Raw genomic sequence first — 22,437 nt, 5'->3', positions numbered from 1 at the left:
GCCCTATATGTTCTGCATCCCACCCCTCCCCAATCTCTTCCTCCTGCCACCTCTCTGACCTCACACACACACACCCCCCCCTCCCCCTGCCCTCCTCTCTCTGCTCTGGCCACGCTGACCTCCTGGTTCTCCCCACAGCACACGGCTGCCTCACGGCCTTTGTATTAGCTATTCCAGAGTCATGCATGGCTCTCTCCTTCAAGTCTTTGATCAATGGTTTGTTTTTCTTTTTAGGAAATATGAAAAACAATATTCTTTATTCTTAAGAATGCTGCTGACAAAGATCATCCTGTTTGTCAGTGTCCATAACACGTTGAACTAGCTATCTTACAAAAGTTTCCTGAAAAATCATAACGAACAAGTGTAATCATCAGCAATTTGACATAAGAAATCCTGGCCACCCACAGAGCAGAGCCCCAACTAAGATGTCATCCAACCAACTGGGCCAGTCAGAAAGAAAAGCCTCCGACCCAACATCCTGGGAGTCTGACACGGACAACACATACAAGTATCACAAACTCTGCTGGCTTCTAAGGTATCATGTCAACAGTGATGTAGCCGAAATCTGTAGCTTCTGACAATCAACGAAGTTTAATATTTAACATTCTTGACATCAACTGTAATCCTTATACATGGTCACATGAAATCTAACTTTGAAAATCAACAGGCAGAGTGAACGCCCCTGAGGCCTTCTGGGAGCACCTTATTTAAAGTGCAGCCCTCCCCACACTTCTTAGGGCTGCCTCACAGCACTTCCCACTTTTGACAAACGAGTACGCATTACTTTCACTTTTATGTTTAGTCGGGATGGTAAGCCCCACAGGGCAGGGCTCTGTGTCCTTTGTGTTCCCTGCTCCACTCCTGCACTGACAACAGGCCCAGCACAGGCCGGCAGTGAGGGATGTTTGCTAAATGTTGAACAGACCTTGAGGACAAAGATTTTCAGTCACTCCAACTTTAGAAAGCACTCTATTATCTTTCTTCCTTTCTTTCTTTTAGTTTTTGTCAACAGCAACAAAAAAACCTGCCCTTCTAAATATGTTTCACTTAGATGAAACTCAAAATAAGTCAGCTGATTCTTGCAAAGACACTGGCCAAAGCATTTTGGGGTAAAAGGTGGTAACTTGGGTTTAAAAACTAATTATAATTGGCCCCTGAAGCTAAGGGGCAGCTGCTCTGGTGATCCTCCTTATAAAAACAACCCTCGAGGCTTTGGTTTCCTCTTCTGATGGCTTCAGAGTCAGTCTCGCAGCAGGCCCAGTTCCAGAGAAAGAAACAGACACAGAGAAAAGTGGCTCTCCCAAGGCTATTTGGTCTGTGAAAGTAATCACACTAATTTTAAACATTTCGTTTATAAGCCATTCCTTATTCCTGCAAAACACCAGGCTTGGATTTGGGTCTGGAGACAGTTCCTGTGTCCCATGGACCGCTCAGCCACTTCCCTGCGTTCTGAGGTCTATTAAGAACAGCCTCCAAGACTCGCTAGGCACTTGCGGCCTAGGGTTGCCCAGTGAAAGGGCAAGACTCAGCTGAACTGCACCTGGCCCGTGCTGCTGGTGGACTAAAAGTGTGGGGCACGGGTTCCTCCACAGCCCCGCCCCCTCAGGGGGGCATGTTGTGAAGATGCTAAATCACTAAAAAGAAATTCCCGCTTAATATTGTTTCCCTCTCACCCAGAGACTTTTAGACGAGTGGAAGAGCAGACGCTCTCTCTGGCCACCACACTGGTGTCCCTCTGACCATGTGGCCTGGGGTCCAACTCTGGCCTCTGAACTCACCGCCAAAACCAGGAAACTCATTCTGCCACACGACACTTGAAAACCAGCACAGCCAACCCTGCTGCCAGACAGCGATATATCCTATCACCACAGGGCGAATGGGGCGGGGGGACCCATTACCACTTTAAAAATATCCTTCAGACCCTATCTCCCAGAGCCACTTTTTGCCCTTCTTTCTTAGGCTTTTCTCCCTCTAGTTAGCAAGATAAATCCAAAGTTCACCGTCTCAAGAAAGGAGAAGGTGTGACAATGAGGCGACTGGCTTTTGTGGGTCTTTGGGAAAAGCAGCAAGCCCCTTTCCAAATGGGGGTGGCCCAGGCCCCTCAGCAGAGCAGCCCACCCTTACATGTACCCTTATTCTCCTTCAAGGCCACTGGCCTGTGATAATACACCTGGAAAATGCATTGCTTAGTACAAAGGAAATCTTCTAGAATCCCAATAGACAGACAGAAGGAATGCAATCCAAAGATTATTCTCTCCAACCCCTAATGCAGAGAGAACATAATTCAGAGACCCAGGTAGGTGGAACTCAATTTGACAGCAAGTCTCGGGCTGTAAAAAATATGAACTGGATTAATTGAGTCAAGCAGCAGCCACCTGCTACCTTCAGCGACAAGGCGAATGAGCACGGAAGTTATTGTAAAGCACAGAGCCCAGGGTGCAAGGCCCTGGGGAGCGCACACAGACAGCTCTGGCTCTCACACCCCCAGGACGGCTGCAGCCCCTGCCTGGCTCCTCACCTTTCCCAGCACCACCCCATCCCCTTCGAGCAGCCGCTCAACAACTCACTCCGAAGAGGCCCATCTGGCAGGGCAGGCCGGTCCTTAAGCAGGATTCCTCGAGAGTCAGCCGTGCTGGAGGAACAGCTGGGGCTGCCAGAGGCACCGCACCTCTGCCGGGGCCTGGGACATCTGTGGGCAGGAGGCCCTTATCGGCAGCAGAGGCCGACTATCGGCTCTGGGGGCCCAGCACGCGGTGGAGGGGAGGTGCCCGCCTGAGGCGGCCAGATTACAGGAGCACCCTGGCCTGCTCCTGCTCCTGCTCAACCCAGAGGGAGATGTGGCCTCGCTCACCATGCCCCAGCCAGCACAGTGCCTGCCAGGGGCCCCCTTGGGGTCCTGAGCAAGGCAGGGGCAGCCCCTCGGAGAGCTGTGCTGCAGGCGAGCATCAGGAGCACCTGCTCCCAGCCTCTCCGCCTCGGCCTGCTGCTGAGTTTGGGGTGCAGCAGTCCTCCAGAGGCCAGGCTGCCTGGAGGAGGCTCCTGGAGGACATAGAGCCCCCAGGTGAGGGCAGCGTTCCTTCTACCAGCAAAGGACTCTCTGGGAGCCACTGGCCTTCTCTGTTTAACCAGCCCTGGGTCTGCAGGACACCTGGCTCTGGCCCTCTGTTTTTTTACATACTTTCACTGGGGGCCCCCTGCATTCCTTAACTGCTGATTTGCAGGGAATCTGGGCACAATCTTAATAACATTGGGGCCAATAATAACAATGTTCCTGGGAACCAGAGGTGAGTCACCACAAAACTGGCTAGGGGGGAAGGGGGCCCAGGGCAGCTCCCCACACTGCGGCTGCCGGGAGGCCAGGGCTGTCCAGTGAGCCCAGGCGGGCCCGTCAAAGGCCAAGCTCCTCCAGGCCTGGCTTGGGGAGGCTTCTCTTACAACACCCATCCGTCGCACAATGGGATGAGGCGGCATCTGCCCAGAGTGGCTTTATCTGCTGAGAACACTGTGCCTTGGAACAGCAGTTGGTGGCTGGCAGAGGGAACAGATGACCCAAAGAAACTGAAATGTGAGGCCTGGAGAATGACAGTTTCCCCTGGGCCCGGGAGCAGCCTCTCCTAGATGGGGGCTGCCACTTACATGAAATGTGTCCATGTCTTCGATCCTAGAGGTGTGTCAACACCGTTGGCTTCAGTCCTGCCTGAGAAGGGTCTCTCTGACCTCCCGCTGGGCTGAGGCTGGTCCAGGCCCCCTGACAGGCAGCCACCTGGCTTCGGAGCTTTTCTACAGATCCAAGCGGGCCCTGCTGTGAGGGCACAGCTGCCGTGGAAAATGCCACCAGGGCTGCTCTGTCACCCTCTGTGTTTCCACAGCAGCTGGAAAGTCCCCCAGTGGAGGCGAGGGCCATCTCAGAGCAGACCAGCGACTGACGTGGTGTGGGGAGGGCAAAGCAGGTTCTAGGCCACATTTTGACCAAAAAGAACCACCACAATCATTATAGCACAAGTCCTTCGCAGATGTCTTTTGAAGCACAGAATTCAAAACAATGGCTTTTTTTTTCTTTGAGGGGGCCAGAATGCTAAGAATTGTCAAAGAATCGGGTCATGTGAGGCATGTGAGGTTTCAAAGAACCCGACCACAGGACACAGGGTCTTATTTGGCGACAAAGATTGGGCTAGGCTAGTTCATGATGGCAGAGTGCTGCCCTGCACCCCGCTCAGGCGTGGGAATGAGTTTGGAATCGCGGTGGAATTGGTACCGAGCGTGTGCTCAATGAAGGTTTCTGGAATGGATCGATGGTTGTCACCAGCAGGATGATAAGAGCAAGAAGCCACTTCACCATCCAGCAAAGAGGAGAAATATTTTTCTCTCCAGAGTTCCCAAGCTCTGAGGAGAAAATGCCACCAGGAAACATGGAGTGTGGCAACGATCGGGAAGATGCCCTGTGAGGAGAAACTGTAGTTTCCATCTTCAGCGAGAGCAGACAGTCATGCAGGCTTGATTCTGCCAGGCCCTTGTGTGGTGCTTCCGGCAGCAAGATGGTTCCTCACAGGTCCCCAGCCCTGAAACTCCAGCAGCCAGGTCTGGGGAGCTGGGCGCCTCCGAATTTAACCCCAGAACCAGGCCCCTCCAGGCAACGGAAGGCTCCTCTCCCGTAGGTACATCGAGGGGGAAAAAGGCCAGGCCCACAGGGAGCAAACCAAACCCCTAGGCTAAGGCGAACTGGGCCGGTCACGCAAGCACTGGACTCACAATGTGCTTGAGACACGAATGCACCCCCTGGAGCAGCATTCCCTGTGACAGCCAGGCCAAGGAGGGGCACATCGAGTGACGTGGGTTGAAGTGCTATTTGTCACTCCCTTGTCAGCAGATTGCTCCCAAGAGCTTTCTCTGCCACACACCTTTCTTTTCTCTTAATCTCTGAACGGGAGCCACAAAAGCTGTCCCAATGTGGGACGTGCAAGGCCGGGCTGTTTCAGGATTGCGAGGGTCCCTTGAAAATTCAGCACTCTGCTGCCCCCACCCCTCCCAGTCCCTCAGGAGCCCCTCCTCTTTGTTTCATTTGTGTATTGATGTTCAAGAGCCTACCCATGCCCACTGTGTGCCCGGCACTGTTCTAAGCACCTGCCGTTCACTCAGATAATCCTTAGAATCCCTCAGCGGGGTAGTCACTAACATTAGGCCCCGTCTACACAGAGGAAAGGGAGGCTCAGGGAGATCACGAAACCTACCTGAGAGGAGGCCGAGCCAGCTTCCAACCCAGGCAGTCTGGATCGAGGCTCTGGAGGCCGAGTCGGCCATTTTGCTTTGGGATAACACTTTAATTTCATTCACAGTTAGCCAACACACTTTCTTTAATAAGTATGGAATTCAATGACTATCTGTTGAATGTTTCAAGTGTTCTTGTCTTGGTGTTCTATTTTTAGAAGACGATAAATAAATCGATAAAAGAGGTTTTTAATAGATTTTTTATCGTAAAAGTGGTAAGACATCCTCACTGAAAAAATGTGAAAAAGGGAGGGTATTACATATGATCTCAGTCCCCCTCAGCGCCCCCAACATGACCACAGCCAGCATCTTGATGTATTGCCCTCCAGACTCTCTATGTATATTTCCTTTACTTTAATGTTTATATTATAGAATATTACAGAAGATATCTGTACAAATACTCCTGTGCCCACTTCTCAGCTTCATTAAATTTTGCCACATGCGTCAGATTGTTTTGAAGAAATAAAACACTGTAGATACTATTGAAGCCCCTGTGCAACGCACCTTGGTCCCATCCCCCTCTATGCTACAGGTAACGACTAATCTGAATTTGGTGTTTACCAGTCTCACGAAATTTCAATCAAAAAAAAATCTATAGCCATCGGAAGGCATAAAGACAGATAATGAAATGGACAGCGATGTACCCATGATCCCGCTAATGAAGAGAGGGTGCCAGGTACTCATGTTCCACCCCTCCCCCACAGTGTAAACACCACCCTGAATTCCGTGTTTCATTCCCTAGCTTCTCTCTAGTTTTAGCACCTCTGTATGTATCCTTAAACAACGTCCTGTTTAGTTTTGCACATTTTCTAACTTTGAATAAGTGGAGTTATGCGGTATGGATTCTTCCGCTATTTTCATCTTTTACGCAACACGATGTTCCTGAGGTTCAGGCAGGAGTAGATTATTCACTTTCACTGCTGTAAGGTATTCCATTGTATGCAAACACCACAAATTATTTCTCCATTTTCCTGCTAATGGAATTTGAGCTATCTTCAGGTTTTTGTTACTAGAACATTACCGCTACGAACATCCTTATAAAAGTTTCCGGGTGCCGTGCGCGAGATTAGTCTAGTGGGGATGGTGGCAGGGGCACAGTTACTGAATTGTGACGGACCTGCCTCTTCGGCTTCACTGGATAAGGCCGAGCTGCTGTTGAAACTGGCTGTTCATTCTGACCTCCCGACAGCAGGTATGCAGTTACTCCTCAAGCTCAGCAGCACCTGATATTGTCAGACTTTTAAATTTTTGTCAGTCTGGTGGGTGTAAAATGATATGGTATTATGGTTTTAATTTGCATTTCCCTGATTACTCATGAGGTTGGGCATCTCTTCACATGCTTATTGGCCATTTATTTTTCACCTTCTGTGAAATTACTGTTAAGCTCTTTGCCATTTTTCTATTCTGTTGTCTTTTCCTTACTGAGGTGTAGGAGTTCTTTATATAGTCTGGATACTAATCATTTCTCAGGTACATGCATTGCAAATACCTTCTCCCAGCGTGTAGCTCATCTTTATGCGTTTTTTTTTTTTAAAAGATTTTATTTTTTCTTTTTCTCCCCAAAGCCCCCTGGTACATAGTTGTGTATTTTTAGTTGTGGCTCCTTCCAATTGTAGCATGTGGGATGCTGCCTCAGCATGGCCTGATGAGCAGTGCCATGTCCGTGCCCAGGATGCAAACTAACAAAACCCTGGGCCACCGAAGCAGAGCACGCAAATTTAACCACTTGGTTACAGGCCGGCCCCTCATCTCTTTGCTTTTTTAAGCAGTGTCTTGATAAACAGAAGTTGTCCATTCTAACATAGTCAAATGTATCAATCATTTGCTTTATGGTTTGTCCTTTTTTGTTATGTTAAAGATCTACATTCCTACTCTGAGCTCAAAACACGACTTCCTGTAAGTATTTTATAGTTTTGATTTTCATATTTAGGTCTTTAAACCCACCTGACTTATTTTTAATGCATGGTGTGGATTAAGTTCTAATTTTTTCCATATGGATCGTCGATAATCCTGGCACCATTTACTGAACAATTCATCCCTTCTCCACTGAGCTGCGGTGCCATCTCCATCACATGCTAAGTCTGCATGTACACGGATCTGGGGGGCTCTCTCTACCACCCATTGGCCTGTGCGTCTATCTCAGCGCCAAAATCACTGTCTTCATTACTGTTGCTTTATCATAAGTTTAATACTGTTTGTAATAAGTCTTAATATCGATGAGATAAGTCTCCTTGCCTCATTTCTCTCTAAAAGTATCAAAGCTTCTCTTGGCCCTTTGCCTTTCCATGTACATTTAGGAAAATGCCACAAAAAAACTCTGTAGGAATTTTGATTGCAATTATATAGATTTTATTAATTTCAAGAGAATTGACAACTTTATGATATTGAGTCTTTTAATGGTATATCCATGGTACAATGTATCTCTATTCTGATCTTCAATAATGTTTTATAACTTCATAATTTTTTCCAAAAAAGATCTTGCCCATTTTTATTAGGTTTATTCCTTGATTTCTTATAGTTTTAATGCTATTGCAAGTGAGATCTTTTATTTGATTATATTTTTATTCAGTCATTACAGTGTATAGGAATATTATTAATTTTTGTATCTTGCTTGTAGCCAGCAATTTTGTTGAGCTTTTTTATTAGTTCTAATAGTTTGTGTCCGTGTTTCTCTTTGAGTTTTCTCTGTAGACAATTATTATTCACAAATAAGGACAGTTTGGTCTCTTTTTGAAGCTTTTGTACCCCTTCTTTTCTTTTCTTGCTCTATTACATTGGGTAAGACATCCAAAACATTGTTGAATGGAAGCAGTGACAACAACATATTTATCTAGTTGCTGACTTAAATGGGGCTGCTTTTAAAGCTTCACCATTAAGTATGATGGATGTGTAGGTTTTCGTGGATATCTTATTAGTTAAGGAGGTTACCTTCATGAATGAATGTTGAAACTAAAGTTTTTTTCTCCTTTTCTGTGAAGGTGAAGCATTGCATTAATAGGTTTTTCTAATGTTAAACTATCTTTGCATTCCTGGGTTAAACCCTTCTTGGCCATAATGTATTACTTTTAATATAGCACCACTGAATCAGAGTTGTGAGGCTTTATATAGGATTTTCGCATTCATAAGTTTTATTGGTTGTACTAATTTGCTACTGCTGCATAACAAATTAGAGTTTTAGTGATTTAAAATATACACCGATTTATTACTTCACAGTTCCACAGGTCAGGAATTCAGGAATGCCTTATCTGGGTGATCTGGCTCACGGTCTTTCATGAAGCTGCAGTCAAGATGTCAGCTAGGGCGTCAGTTGTCTGATGGCTTCACTGGGGCTGGAGGCTCCACTTCCAAGATGGCTCACTCACATGGCTATTGGCAAAAGGCCTCAGTTCCTCACCAGATGGGCATCTCCATAGGGCTGCTTGAGTATCTTCATTACATGGCAGCTGGCTTCCCCCAGAGTGATCCAAGATGGCAAGGCAGAAGCCACAAGCCTTCTAGGACCGAGTCTGGACATCATACGTCATCACTGCTGCAATAAGCTATTTGCTAGAAGTGAATCACGAAATCCAGCCCACACCCAAGGGCAACGGAATTGTCAAAGGGAAGTGTATCAAAGAATTTGTGGACGTATTTTAAAACCGCCACATTTGCCTATCACTTTCTTTTCCCATATTGTCTTCAGTTTTCTTATCATGCTATACCAACCCCATAAAATGAGTTGGGTAGCTTTCTTTCCTCTTCTATCCTCTGCAACAGTTTGTCTATGACATGGGTTAATTGTCATCTGCAAAATCATCTAGTCCTCATGTCTTTCAAAGAGAGAGTGGCCAAACGGGAGGGAGACTACTGATTTACTTTATATAATATTATATGTGTATTCAGGCTATAAGTTTGTTAAGAGATCAATATTTTTAGAACATATTACAGATCTGAAAACTTTACTCCCATTCTCTTAAACTCTGTACATCTTTATCTACTCAGCACTGGCCTAGAATGCTGCAAAATTCTTACATTCAGGCAAAACACTAAAATAGAGAAGTGACCTCATTCATTTAAAAAAGTATTTCGGCATGAAGAGCTGGGGGAATTAAAAGGTTAAAGAGGTTAAATAATGGACATTTGGTTAATAAAAAGTAATCCAATGGTAGACTCCCACTCATTCTGGTAAATTTAGGACAGTGGCTCTCAAACTTTTCGGTCTTAGGACCTCTTCACCTCTTAAACATAACTGAGGGGTCCGGCCTGTGGCTGAGTGGTTAACTTCGCATGTTCCACTTCGGTGGCCCAGGGTTTGGATCCTGGGCACGGACATGGCACCGCTCATCAGGCCATGCTGAGGTGGCGTCCCACATAGCACAACAAGAAGGACCTACAACTAGAATGTACAACTATGTACTGGGGGGCTTTGGGGAGAAGAACTTAAAAAAAAAAGAAGATTGGTAACAGATGTTAGCTCAGGTGCCAATCTTTAAAAAAAAAAAAAACACCATAATTGAGGACCCCATAGAGCTTTTTCTTAAATGTGGGTTATATCTATCAATATTTACTATATTAGAAATTGAAACTGAAAGTTTTGAAAACTAGCATTTTCTGATTCATTTGAATATAGCATAAAAGCCCATTTCAGGGGCCGGCCCAGTGGCGCAGCAGTTAAGTTCGCATGCTCCGCTTCAGAGGCCCCGGGTTCACCAGTTCAGATCCCAGGCATGGACCTACCTACTGCTTGTCAAGCCATGCCGTGGCAGGCGTCCCAATATAAACTAGAGGAGGATGGGCACAGATGTTAGCTCAGGACCAGTCTTCCACAAAAAAAAAATATTAAAAACAAAAACCCATTTCACATTAACGTAAATAACGTATTTTTATGAAAAATAACTGTATTTTCCAAAACAAAAAATAATTTAGTGAGAAAAGGGTCATGCTTTACATTTTTTACAAATCTTCTTAATGTCTGGTTTAAGGAAAAAAGGCCGAATTCTTCTATCTGCTGCGGCACTCGATGTGCTGTAATATGCTGTTTCGGTTGAACTGAATGAAGAAGATCCGGCCTCACTCAGGTACGTAGCTGGGAAGGGGGGAGTATTTTCAGAGGCGGCTCAGCTAATCGCATGCATTCTCATTGGCTACTAACCAAAACTCAACAAGTGGTACTTTCTCCAAGGTTAGCTGCAGGGTAGGATCTTATCGAATGTCAATGAACTTCTCACATCCTTTACACTTGTGAGAGAGTGAGAGCGAAAAGGGCAAATAATATCCTAGTATTATGAAAATAGTTTTGACCCTGGACCCCCTGGAAAGGCCCGGGAGACTCCCTGAGTCTTCAAAACTGTGTGTTCAGGTAGAGGAGGAAGACCAAGAAAAGAAACAGGAAGAAGATACTACAGCAGCAAGGCAGTGCACTAAGATAGCAGACTGTGACAGACTCCTCTCTCCATTGTTTCATGAGCGGATTACCCAACTGATAGCGTTTTCAGGCCCTTCTTTTCCTCAGAAGGCTCTTGTTTATGCCTGCGTTTGACCATTCTCCTACTTTGAACAGTTTCACCGTCAATAGACGTGAGAAAAAGAAGTAAGCAAATTCAAATCGATAAAACTGGACTTATCCTTTTAAGAGGAGGGATGGAAGAATTAAATACTGGACAATAATAATAATAACAATAATAATTACAGTTGGCATTTATTAAACACATACCATGCGCTTGTTCATTCATTCATTCATTCACTCACTCTGTCTTTCCTTCTTCCCCCCATCCCACCTTTCTTTCTTTCAATATTTATCAAGTACCTATTACGTGCCAGGCATGGTACCATGTATGCAGTGGTCAAGAAAACACAGTCTAAATGTTCTGCATCCATTAGTTACTTATTATCCATTATTCACTTAGTACGCCAGCAATCCGATGGGGTAGGTACTGTGATAACCCCCCTTTAGTGATGAAGTAACCGAGGCAGGAGAGGTACTTACCAAGGTCGCAGAGCCAGTGAAGGAGGCCAAGACTCACTCTGGAGCAGTTTCCCTTAACCGCACACTATATTGCCTCCAAAATGACTCTGAGTCACTTGTGGTTTATTTGTCTGAATTTGTATCCCCTGAAGTCCAGCATGGAAATTGAGTCATTATCGTCCCACTCCTTTTGACCTTCTTACCTTCTTTCATTGAACATCTAACCTAACATTGTAACCTTATATCTAAGAGCAGTGACATCACTACGACAACTTGGCAGGAAGTAGAGTCTAAGAGATGGCTGCACGCTAGATGGATCTCATGGTGACGGTGGGGGTGACGATGACGATGACAGTGATGGGGCAAGCAGGTGCCTAATACAATCTCTGATCATCTCTAAGAGGTCCTGAGAGCATAGCTGGAAATCTAAGGACATTAACTGCCTCTCTTTTATTTTTAAATTTGAGAGTAGATTACTGGTCTCCAAGGGGCCCGAGTTGAAGAAAGTCAGATTCGTATCACTAAAACTTCCTTCTCTACAAGTGTCTACAAGGGGGAGGAAAAGAAAGGGAAGGACTGGTTTTCTCTCTAGGAGAAGGAAGAGGAGGACTACTTTTCTGGAGAAATAGCTTGTTTGGCCTGTCCCCAGGTCAGCAGACTCTCCTCTGAGTCCAGACCCGAAAAGGGTCTTCTGCTGGAGAGCATCGGTGCCTGCGACGTGTCACCTCCTCTTCAGGTGAGCCCTGAGCTTTGTGGCGATCTGCGGCACCAACTCAGACATCCCCGCTGCAGACCCGCCATGCAACTTCCAGTCCCACCCACACTCCCCAGGTGTCATTTCAACTGGAGAACAATTTTTCCTGAAAAGTCCTTGTCATGAAAAAAGCACTAGGCTAGGAGTCAGACAGTCTCAGTTTTCATCAAGCCTCTGTTGCAACAGGCTATGGAACCTGGGACACGCCACTTACCCTTTCTGAGTCTCAGTTCTCCTTGTCTATAAAATGGATATAAAAATAACCTTCTCTGCCTGGTCCAAGGACTGTTAGGAGGATCACAATAAGTGTTCCATCTAAAAGCGCTTTATTATGATCAACTGAAACAACAGTCATGCTTCTAGATAGTGTACATCAGTGATAAATGACCTGGTTTACGTATTCCCCTGTTCCTCACAATTTAACTAGCTTTTTTTTTCTTGGCAGTATTCAAAATGCCAGTAGCCTCTGGTGCCCACTTATCCCCCTGGGCGTCTATAGAGCTCTCCGAGTTGACTGCCCCATCCTATTCAATTGGGACGAACACACTTATTTCTTTAAATACAACGGGAATTTATCATAAAGGAAATTGAAAGTATGCCACCAATGGGAATTTATCATAACAGTTTTTTAAAAATCATAATTTAGAAAAATGATCAAATAGCTCGTAATCTCACTGTCGCCATACAACCACTACTGTGAGTGGAGGGCCGTGTCACACAGGCTCTGAGCCGGGCTTCGGAGTTGGGCAGACCTGGTTCTGCCACTTAGCAGCTGCATGGCCTTGGGGCACCTTAGTGATCCTCTCAGTCCCTAACTTCCCTCTGCCCTGAGAGAAGAATACGAATGCTCACTCCCGGGGCTGGTCGAGGAGACTAAAGGGGATAACACAGGTGCAGAGCCCAGCCCCACAGCGAGTGCTCAGGAAATGTGACCTGGTGACTGTCCCTGAGGACTTTCAACAATGCACACACAATACATATAAACATACACAGGGTTCCAAAAATAGGGTTCAAGATGTTTTATGACCTGCTTTTAACATATCGAAATCTTTTTTCACGTGAGAAAAACATCCATCTGTGTCATCTGTTAATGGCTGCAGAGGAAGATGTCCTGAAGACGTTTGCTCCTTCATGTAACCCAACCCCAGCGCTGACTACTTAGGTCCTTCCCAAATCTTTTGCCAATTTAAACAATGTTACAATTAATACTTTATGTTCTTGAGAGTGATTGCTTCCTTAAGATCTTTCCCACATGTTTTTCCAGACTGGCTGGAGTCAAAGGCTATGAACACCTCTCAGGCTTTGATGGGCAGTGTCAATTTTCCTCCAGAAAAGGTGTGTAACTGTTTTCCTGCAGCCGACTAGCAGTGAGTATTTTATTATTATTTAATAATGAGTTATTGTTATTTTTTAACTCTTTGAAAAGTGAACTTCTGATTGTAGGATTATCATCCCACAGGACTCACCAAGCAGCACGCCTGCCCTGCAAGTCTTCACCTTGTCTAGGGCCACGATGTGGGCAACCAGACCCGTCTGACCACACCAACGGGGCTCCGTCCCTGCACTCCCTGGTGACGTACTTTCAAGAACCGTCCTTAGCTGAGGAGTAGTCTTTAATCCCCACTGTGATCTCATTCCTTACAGCCACATAACGAGGTTTCAGTCAACAACGGACCACATCCATGACGGAGGTCCCGTAAGATCAGTACCGTACAGCCTAGGTGTGTAGTAGGCGACACCATCTGGGCTTGTGTAAGTGCACTCTATGATGTTAGCACAACAATGAAACCACCTAACGACGCATTTCTCAGGACGTGTCCCTGTCATTAAGCATCGCATGACTGTACGTGTTGCAAGTTAAGGGCATGACCACCTGGTTTGGCAGTTACACATGCTGGTTTAGCAGAGATTTATTTACGTAATTAGCCAAATCCTTTGAAGATCCATAAACAAACACTGCATTTACACCAAATATGGACTTCTGTAAAACCCTCCAAACCCCCCAAAACCCATCTTAGGGTCATTGCGGTAGTAATGTACATTTGTAGAGCAGTTTGCAAATGTATCGACACACACTATGATGCATCATACTCAAAATAATGCTGGAGTTTTTATTATCATCAAAAATTATTATTATTTCTGTCTTACAAAGTGAGGAACTGAAACTCAGAAAATCCAACTGAGTTGTCCATGGTCCTACAGCTAATTAGTGACAGAGGCCAGAATTTGTCCTCCTGACTAGATCCCAGACTCTCTCAACCAGACTGCTTCTCTTTTGTGACAATAAGCTACTCGTGTTGTTGAGGGTTAAGCGATCACTGGCGCTCTCTCACCATCATCCTACAGTGAACCATGGGCATCTGATGGATGCGGGCGGGGGGGGGGGGGGCGGTTTGTTAGTTGGGGGAGAGAGGGGGAGAGAGGGAGAGGGCGAGAGAGAGACAGGGGATGAATTTTGCCTCAGGCGCCCTTGAATTCCAGCTTTACCTCTGATCTAAGGATACTAGCATTGGAAGTGTTGCATATGCTGTCTAAGGGTCATCCTCCAAGCTGGAGAGCAGTGAGACTCCTAAAATCTTCAGTTTATGCTTTCAGATACAGCAAAGTTTGCCTGATTATTTATAGCCTGGCACTGCCTAAATCTAAGCGGTATCTGGGGAGGTAAGTCAGCCACCCTGACAAATGCTGAATGTCCAAAATTCAGCGGAATCATTGGTGCATGTCAGGTTTCATGTTAGAAGGTATAAGCGTTGAAAACTATTTTTTATTCCCCCCAAAAAGGCAAATCTCAGCTAATAGCAGCTCAGACTTTTTCCTTCCACCCCTCAGGTCATGGATCTGGCCTCTCTGGAAAGCAGCTGGGTTTCCACAGTGAAGCCATCTGTGGCTCCTCCAAGGAGGCTGCCCCGAAGCCAGATCGATGTCTCTTTTAATAGCCAGCAAACCCACCGTCTGTACGCAGCAACTGCAGGTCCATGATTTCACACAGGATCATAGACCTCAAAGTGGAAATAGACCTGAAAGGTCATCGAATCCCTCTTCCAACAAGGGGTGGAGCGGCCTCCCCTTGCCCTTCTGGAATGACCTGTCCCAGAGATTTAGAAGGTCCTTCCTCACACACAGGGGCCACTGCCCTGGAACTCCCTCCCTTTGGCCCCAGTTCTGTCCGCCACCACCTTCCTCTCAGCTTTAACGCACACATAGGCACCGGCTGCCCCACCTGCCTCCGGCCGCCTCCCCTCGAGTGGCAAGCCCAGGCCCTTCACCAGTCCCGGGGTGACTGGGCAGGCTCGGGTTTGAATTCCAGCTCCACCTCAGGTTGAGGAACCTCCCTAAACCTCCGTGTGTCCCGCTGTCAGGTGGGAATAAAAACCGTGTCCACCTCATAGGGCTTCTGCGAGGACTGAATGAGATCATGCATGCACAGCGCTCACCATGGTGCCTGCACATGGTATGCGCTCGGTCTATGTGGCTATTATTATCATTTATACTTTCTGCAAACATACTTTTAGTTTGTCCATGTTTCTCAACGTCTTTCATCCGGACGTTCTGACGAAACGCTAGATAGGATCCAGCACAGGACAGTGAGCAGTTATGATCTCCATTCATTTGAACACATTGAATGCTCCGCCTTCCCCAGAGTTCAATGAACATGCAATTGAAATATGATATTAGAAAACAAATACATATGGAAGTTCTAATGTTTTCTTTCCTTGCGGAAATGGATGGTCTCACCATCAGGAGTTGCTGTCCCCATAGCATTCTCCTTTTGCTGAATCCTGGGCACATTTGTTTACAACCACTTTGTTTACAATATAACCACTACGTGGCACTTAGGAAATGCTTTATTTTATTATAGTTATTTGTGTACATGTTTGTCTCCTTTATTAAAAGGAATGCTCTTTGGGGACAGAGAGTACAATGTATTCATCACTAGATGTCATCCAAGCATGGGCTTTAAGCATAATAGATGCTCAGTAAGTACCTGTCAAGTGGACCATGAATGTAATGCATGAAAGATGAATGAATGATCTCTCCCAATAAACCATGTCAAGTGTTATAAAGGAAATGAGTTTAGTTGGGCATGACTCATTCCTGGTGAACCCACGCTAGCTGCCAGAGACCACTATTTTCCCTAACTGGTCATAAACCATCTGTTTCATACTCCATTCTACATTTGTTTCAGGAATTTGGCATTGTGACATCTGCAGGTAGTGAGACACCTACCTGCCTCCAGTTTTCCTCTCCAATTCTTCGGGACTTCACCAACATTCCCAAGACAGTCTCTGTGCCCACATGGCCAAGTTACTCAGCACCAGGAAGGACACGTGTCTAGACTAGAAGATCTGAGCTCGTGTGACACTCGTGAACTAGCATAACGGTTGATTGGAAATAACGTGGATCAGTTCAGTTGAACAGACTTTGCAAAGTCTCCAAACTTTTTAAATTGTACACTCCTATCAATAAAAATATTTTTGAGCATATACTTTCAGTATATGGATATTTATTTACCTATAAATCATATATATGTACTACTGTGCCAATATATAATGTACAGTATCAAACACACAACAAAACAGAAATTTTAAAAGGATAGATATCTTCTTCCTGCATCTTCTTGTGCACTGCTGCTGTACACGGACCCACTTTGGAGACCACAGGACCGTCATAACTTACCATCAGGGTGCTGAGCCGATTTCCCTGCAGGGCAGAGATGTTCACTGGCCTCCGGAGCCACCCAGCTTGCATCCTTACCACTCCAGGCACCTGCCAAATGGGTGCCATTGATCACAAGGTGAAGAGCTGGAAAACGTGGCTGGATGTGCATCCCTTTCTCGGGAGCACTGCATGGAATGTGGGCAGTGGGAGGTGGTTTGCGTGTGAGCCCTGCTCTGCACACACTATGATGGGGGACCCTCCATGGGCGCCTTATCCTGGGCAAGTTGCTGAGCACCACCAAGCCTCCACTGCTCAACTATAAGATAGGAAATCTAATACCTACATTTCAGGCTCTTACAAGGATTAAATGGGGTAATATGTGTAACGTGTGTAATACGGGCACAGAATTGGTGCCCTGTCAGGGTCTGTCTCCTCACACGTTCGGTGCATGATCTTTTTGTTAGAAGGCAGTGTCTGTAAAAAATGAAGTTGCTCAGATCTCATCAAGAGCCTCCATACCGATGCGGGGAAGTATTTTTCTTCTAGTCAGTAGTTGAAGATATAATTACTTAGAAACGCTGGAAGGGACAATCTAAGGAGAGAGAAGTCGTTGGTGTAGATAAGAAAGGGAGTGGGAGTTAATGAGCAACATGAGAAAAAAAGCGCCCAACTTAGGGAAGAAACAGACATATTTACTCAACTTTCCCGCCCTCCACTTTTTCTCCAGTGAAGCAATCCTTAAATTAGAGATATGTTTTAAATGCAGTTTTATTTATATTTAAAGTGTATTATGCAATATTCAAGGCATACAAAAAAGGACAAAGAAAAATACAACACATAGCTATGTATCCAACACTCAGTCCAAGAAATAAAACACAGGAAACAGCGAAATCCACCTTCTGCACTTCCCTCCAGACCCAAAATATTAATTTGGTATTTATCACTCCACACACTTCGATACACCTTTATAACATAAATATGTGTCCCCAAGCAGTATGTAGTATCATTTTGAGTATTTTTAAACTTAAAAAATATGTTTTATTATTATCTTATTATTGTCACTTCGGTTCATTAACTCATTCATGCAACAGATATTTATAAAGCGCCTACTATGCTCTTTGTGCCACAATTAATTGTAATAATAAAGGAAAATCCCTTCACTTTCCAGTCCTGGAAAGATGTCAGCACAAACTACATAAAAAATGATTCCTTTGCAAATTCATTTTCAGATCTTGCAAATCCTTACTGCTTTCATTTCACTATTTCCACAGAACACCCACCGTTCTGTTATCAGGCAGAGCAATCATGGATACAGCGATTCAAGAAGTGGACCATAAAGACATGTCACGAATACCTAAATGAGCTCCCCCCAGAGAAAGCAAGCTGAGCACCCAGGAAAGGCGGGAGTTCCACCCTACCTCACATGGCTTATTTTCTAGACATCAGAGTTTAGAAGAGAGTGGGATTCTCCTGACTCCCATCCATGGGAGCTCACTTACAGAGGCATCTGTGTAGGAGTTTATGCTAAAGAGACTGCTAACCCTCCAGGGTCCATCCGCACAGAGCTGGGAGTGCAGAAGGCCGGCTCCAGAGCCTGTCCATCTTGCTCGAGGGCCTGTGCGCCTTTCACGGGCTCCAGCGGCATCTCCTCAAGGGCAAAGACCTCACTGGCCTCCCTTCTTGCCTTCCACTGGTTACAAGTGGGTGAGCAAGAAAGTGAGGCAAATTTCACAAATTACCAGCACAGTAACCCAAGGTGACCATTCAGCCCATTCTAGTTTTCTGTTACACAGGCTTCTGGCAAAAAAGATTGTGGAGCTCATGGTGTTCTTGTCCTTTGGATTAGGTAAATAAAAATACTTCTACGAATATAAATGATCAATACTCTATTAATCTTTCATTGCAATTGCTGGCAAGTTGCAAAACTCCTCCAGCCTCTGTCCCCCTCGAATTGGCCTTTGGGTCACACTCTCACTTGAATCACACTCACACCAATGATGTGCAAGTGACCTGCTCCTACAATCTGCGTGGGAGGACTGCCCTTCAGCCCCCACTGTAGAAGTCAGAAGTTATTTTTACCAGTGAGATTCCAGTGTTTCTTAGGCCTTTGGATGGGGGCATCCCAGAAGAGCAAAGGTGGCCCCGGCTGGTGAGGAGCGGCCTTAGCATTGATCCTGTCCTAAGCAAAATGTGGCTGAGGGTCCTCTTCCACACCAGGGAACAGCTGTGCAATACTGCAGAGGGCCCCTCCTGCCCCCACGCTCAGGGCCACGGAGCGGCCTCTCCCTCTGAGAACCACGTCCTTTTGCAGAGCTGAGCTTCACGGAGAGCCGCTAGGCACACGCTCTGCACCAGCGAACAACCCCACTTCACAGGCGGAGACTTTGGACACAGGGATGGGAACTTCCCTCCACCTCACCCCTGACCCTGCCAGCCAGTGACATACACAGGAGATCCCCAGCCCTGGAGCCCCAATCCGAAGAGGCCTGACAACTTGGACCGCTCACCCCTTGCTGACGGAGGGCGTCCACTCCTGGAGATGGGAAAGCTCCTTTCAGGGCCTCTCAGTGCCCCCAGGCTGCCCACTGTCAGATTCTTTACCCTCCCTTTCCTGCCTGTGCAATTGCCCTGTTTTTCTAGAAAAGCTTTCTCTGGCCCATCTCCTTATCTCACTGTCCATGACCCTGCTGGGGCTCAGGCTCTTGTTCCTTTGGGTCAGAATCATTCACTGGAAGAGCCTCCAAGCCGTCCCTTCCCCCCTAGTTCCTCTGCTCACTGCTGCTGGATGGGGCTCAGTGCAGCCTGTAGGGCGCTGCTGCTCCCACGGTCCACTGGCCCTCTCCTCTGGGCCCACAATCCGCCCAGCACTGGTCGGCACATGCCCCCAGGCACACCCTCCCCGGGCATGCAGCACGTGCGGTGTTCCACCAGCAAGTGAGCACATCCCTCTCGTAATAAGGAACAATGGTTTCTTTTTTCTGGTTATAAGAATAAATGATTTCATTGTAAACAGAAAATACCAAGTAAAAAGAAGAAACTAAAATCACCCATAATCCCTCTGTCATTTGATAAACATTAGTTATATTTTTATACATTTGCTCACAAATATATACGAATTTTTTCTTCGTATATGAATAAGAGATATTTTTAAGTTGGATTTACGCCATGTATAATAGTTTGTATCCTGCAATTTGTTCAAGCCTCACTCTAACAATAAACACATCACTCGTATTCTTGCCCCTGTATCCCAGGCATGCTTTTCCCAGACTCCCCTCCCCTCCATCCGTCTAAGTCTCCCCTGCCTTTAATTCCGTGTCCTGCGAAGCCTCGCCTGCTATCTCAGTCTGTATGCCTTTTGTTCCTGTCAACATGTTCAGCCTTCGTGACACAGATTGCATAATTCAGCGCTTGATAGATTGTCTTGTCTTTTCTAATAACTTTGAGACTTGGTCTTATGTTCCTGGAATTAATCTAAGTCCCTAAAGGTTGGCAACCTTGTCTCACACATACCAGGTGCTCAGTAAGTACCTGCTGATTCTCAGATCTCTTCATATTTTGTGGATTCCATTACTTCCTCTGCTCTTTGGTGTTTCTATGCAAAAGTGGAAATTCTCAGATAACGCCGCAAGGAGCCAGGAATAAATACTAACCCCATGGCGAAAGCACTTTTGTCAGGTGTATCCCAGCAAAGCATGGGCTTGCATCTTGTGTTTTCATAGCGTGGCCCCTCCCCTAGCTGGCGCAGACGCAGCTTAGTTCTCTAAGAAGCACTGACGGAGGGCTAGAGCCACCCTGGACCTTCCCGGGCTGGAGTTTATTGGGAGGAGGTCACCCTAGAGCTGGAATGATTCAAGCATCAAAGAAATGAGATGCACGCTCTCCTCTTCGTGCTCTCTTCACAACTTACAAATAAATAAAATAAAAAGGTCTTTAAAAGAAAATTCAGGTTAGATAGGATTGCAAATTAACAATTTTTTAACATTAAAGTAGCATTTTTCTGACCTCATTTTGCAAAGGGGATCCCCTCCACTCCCAAATACAACCCCCCCCACACCCCTGCCCGAGGAAGAAAGAGTAACCACCCCACTTTTTGTGACTCACCTATTATTAACAACAGACAAATAAGATCACTCCCGAGTCCAGGTGAGCCCCAGGGCCACAGAAACTAGATGGGACACTTTTCCCCTAGCTTACTGGGAGGAGTGTAATTCCAGGCCCTCGGCATCCACTTGGAGTTGCCAGTCCTCTATCAGCTGGTGTTTTCTGCTTAATTTCATAGGAAAGGCTGCGTGCTGGAGGAGAAAGAGGGGGCTGGGAGTTGGGTGCTACCCCCTCTTCCCTCCAGGCACCCCCACCATCCCTTCCTATGCTCCCCACCCCTGACCCTGCACCTGCTCAGCTGTGTGACTTTGACAACTCACTTTACCTCTCTGGGCCATGTTTCCTCATTTGTACATGCATCCTGGCCTCCTTCCAGCTCAGGGTCCAACATTCTATGAAATACCTTCTCCGACTTCACCATCTCCATACTACACATTTTAAAGTGCCAGTGTGTGATATGGTGGAGAGAGCTGCAGCTTCCATCTGTGGCCACCAGCCTCTATTTCCTGTCTGACTCCCCTTTGATTAAACAGAAGCCCAGGTGCACCCCAGGATGTCACCTCCTCCATGAAGCCTGTCTTCCATTTTAATTGCCATCATCAGCATCCTCACCAGCAGAGGGAGGGACCCTTCTCCTCCTCTGTGCTCCAAGGGCACTTTGTTTACTCCTCTGTGCTGAGTCTCATACTGAGGGCTCTTGCATCCTGGGAACATTAGCACTTAAGTGTCCTTGGGTGCAACTGTTAACCGGATCATTCCTGCTCACACTACAGTGACAGGGCTGGCGAGAGGGCACTTGGGACAGAAACAGGCATTGTTTCTCACGCATGCTTCACAGCCCTTTACTCTTCCAAGTGGGGAGCTACTTTTCATTTCCCTGAAGATGACCCATAGAAGGTTTGAGACAACACGGGAGACAGGCTTTTGCTGACAATGCAAAAGTGGAAGCGGCTGGCAGGCTGTCTCTCCTCCTCTAGGACCCTCAAAACAGCCGGGCCAGGACCGGTCCACAGAAGCAAGTAGAACCAGGGGGCCCCTCCTTCCCTTCTCTGGTCCCAGGGCAGACCCCAATTCACTCGACGCCCCTGTCCTCTCTAGAGCGCCCTCTGGTGGCCATGGGGCCGTTTTGGTCCCATGAGCCGGCCTCAAACCCAGGGCAGACTCACTGTTTAAAATAAAATCCAATAAATCCTACGCTGACCTGACTTTAGAACTGTTAGCAGGAGATTAGGGGGGAGGGTCCCCTGCTCACTGCACAGCCTGCCACCGTCTTGCTAATGTCCCCTCCTCACCCTCCTCCTCCTCCGATGGGGACTACTGTTTACACACCAGAAGCACTTGCGGAATCACCTTTCCGGATCCGAGAGTCGGTTTTCAGAAGCTTCCTCCACAAGGCTACAAGGGAAAACCTCAATTGCGGCAGTTTCTAGAAAAAAATCTGAGGTTTCTTGTGGTTTCGTGATCTCAGCTGATGTTTCTGAGGGAGGCACTTACGTCACTTAATTCTCAATGCAACCTTAGGAAGTGTGGCCACCACTACCCATTTTGCAGATGCAGAAACTGAGGCTCAGAGAAGCTCAGTGCTGCTTGCTCAAGGCTACACAAGCAGGGAGTGGAGCTGGATCTGACTCCAGAGTCCCAATCCTCACCACTCTGCTCTGCTTTCTCCCAGGCCAACTACTCTACAAGATCTGGCATGCACAGCTCCCTGGGA

General features: G+C 46.5%; 1 protein-coding gene across 13 annotated transcripts in view; it reads right to left on the bottom strand.

Annotated features, from left to right (window-relative positions):
• Positions 1 to 22,437, bottom strand: part of ANK1 (ankyrin 1) — a 622,216-nt gene that overhangs the window by 542,320 nt on the left and 57,459 nt on the right. The window contains exon 1 of one of the 13 annotated variants that reach the window (XM_070598774.1): positions 2,568 to 2,698. The exons of the other annotated variants lie outside the window; for them this stretch is intronic. Within the exon in view, the coding sequence (XP_070454875.1) occupies positions 2,568 to 2,582 (15 nt within the window). The 5' untranslated portion in view covers positions 2,583 to 2,698. Of the gene's footprint in view, positions 1 to 2,567; positions 2,699 to 22,437 lie in introns of those variants that run through there. 13 annotated transcript variants of the gene reach the window in all.

Source organism: Equus przewalskii, chromosome 28, assembly GCF_037783145.1.
Source record: "Equus przewalskii isolate Varuska chromosome 28, EquPr2, whole genome shotgun sequence".
NCBI classification, from domain to species: domain Eukaryota; kingdom Metazoa; phylum Chordata; class Mammalia; order Perissodactyla; family Equidae; genus Equus; species Equus przewalskii.
The sequence above is the reverse complement of the archived record's forward strand: the minus strand, read 5'-3'. Positions and strand labels throughout refer to the sequence as shown.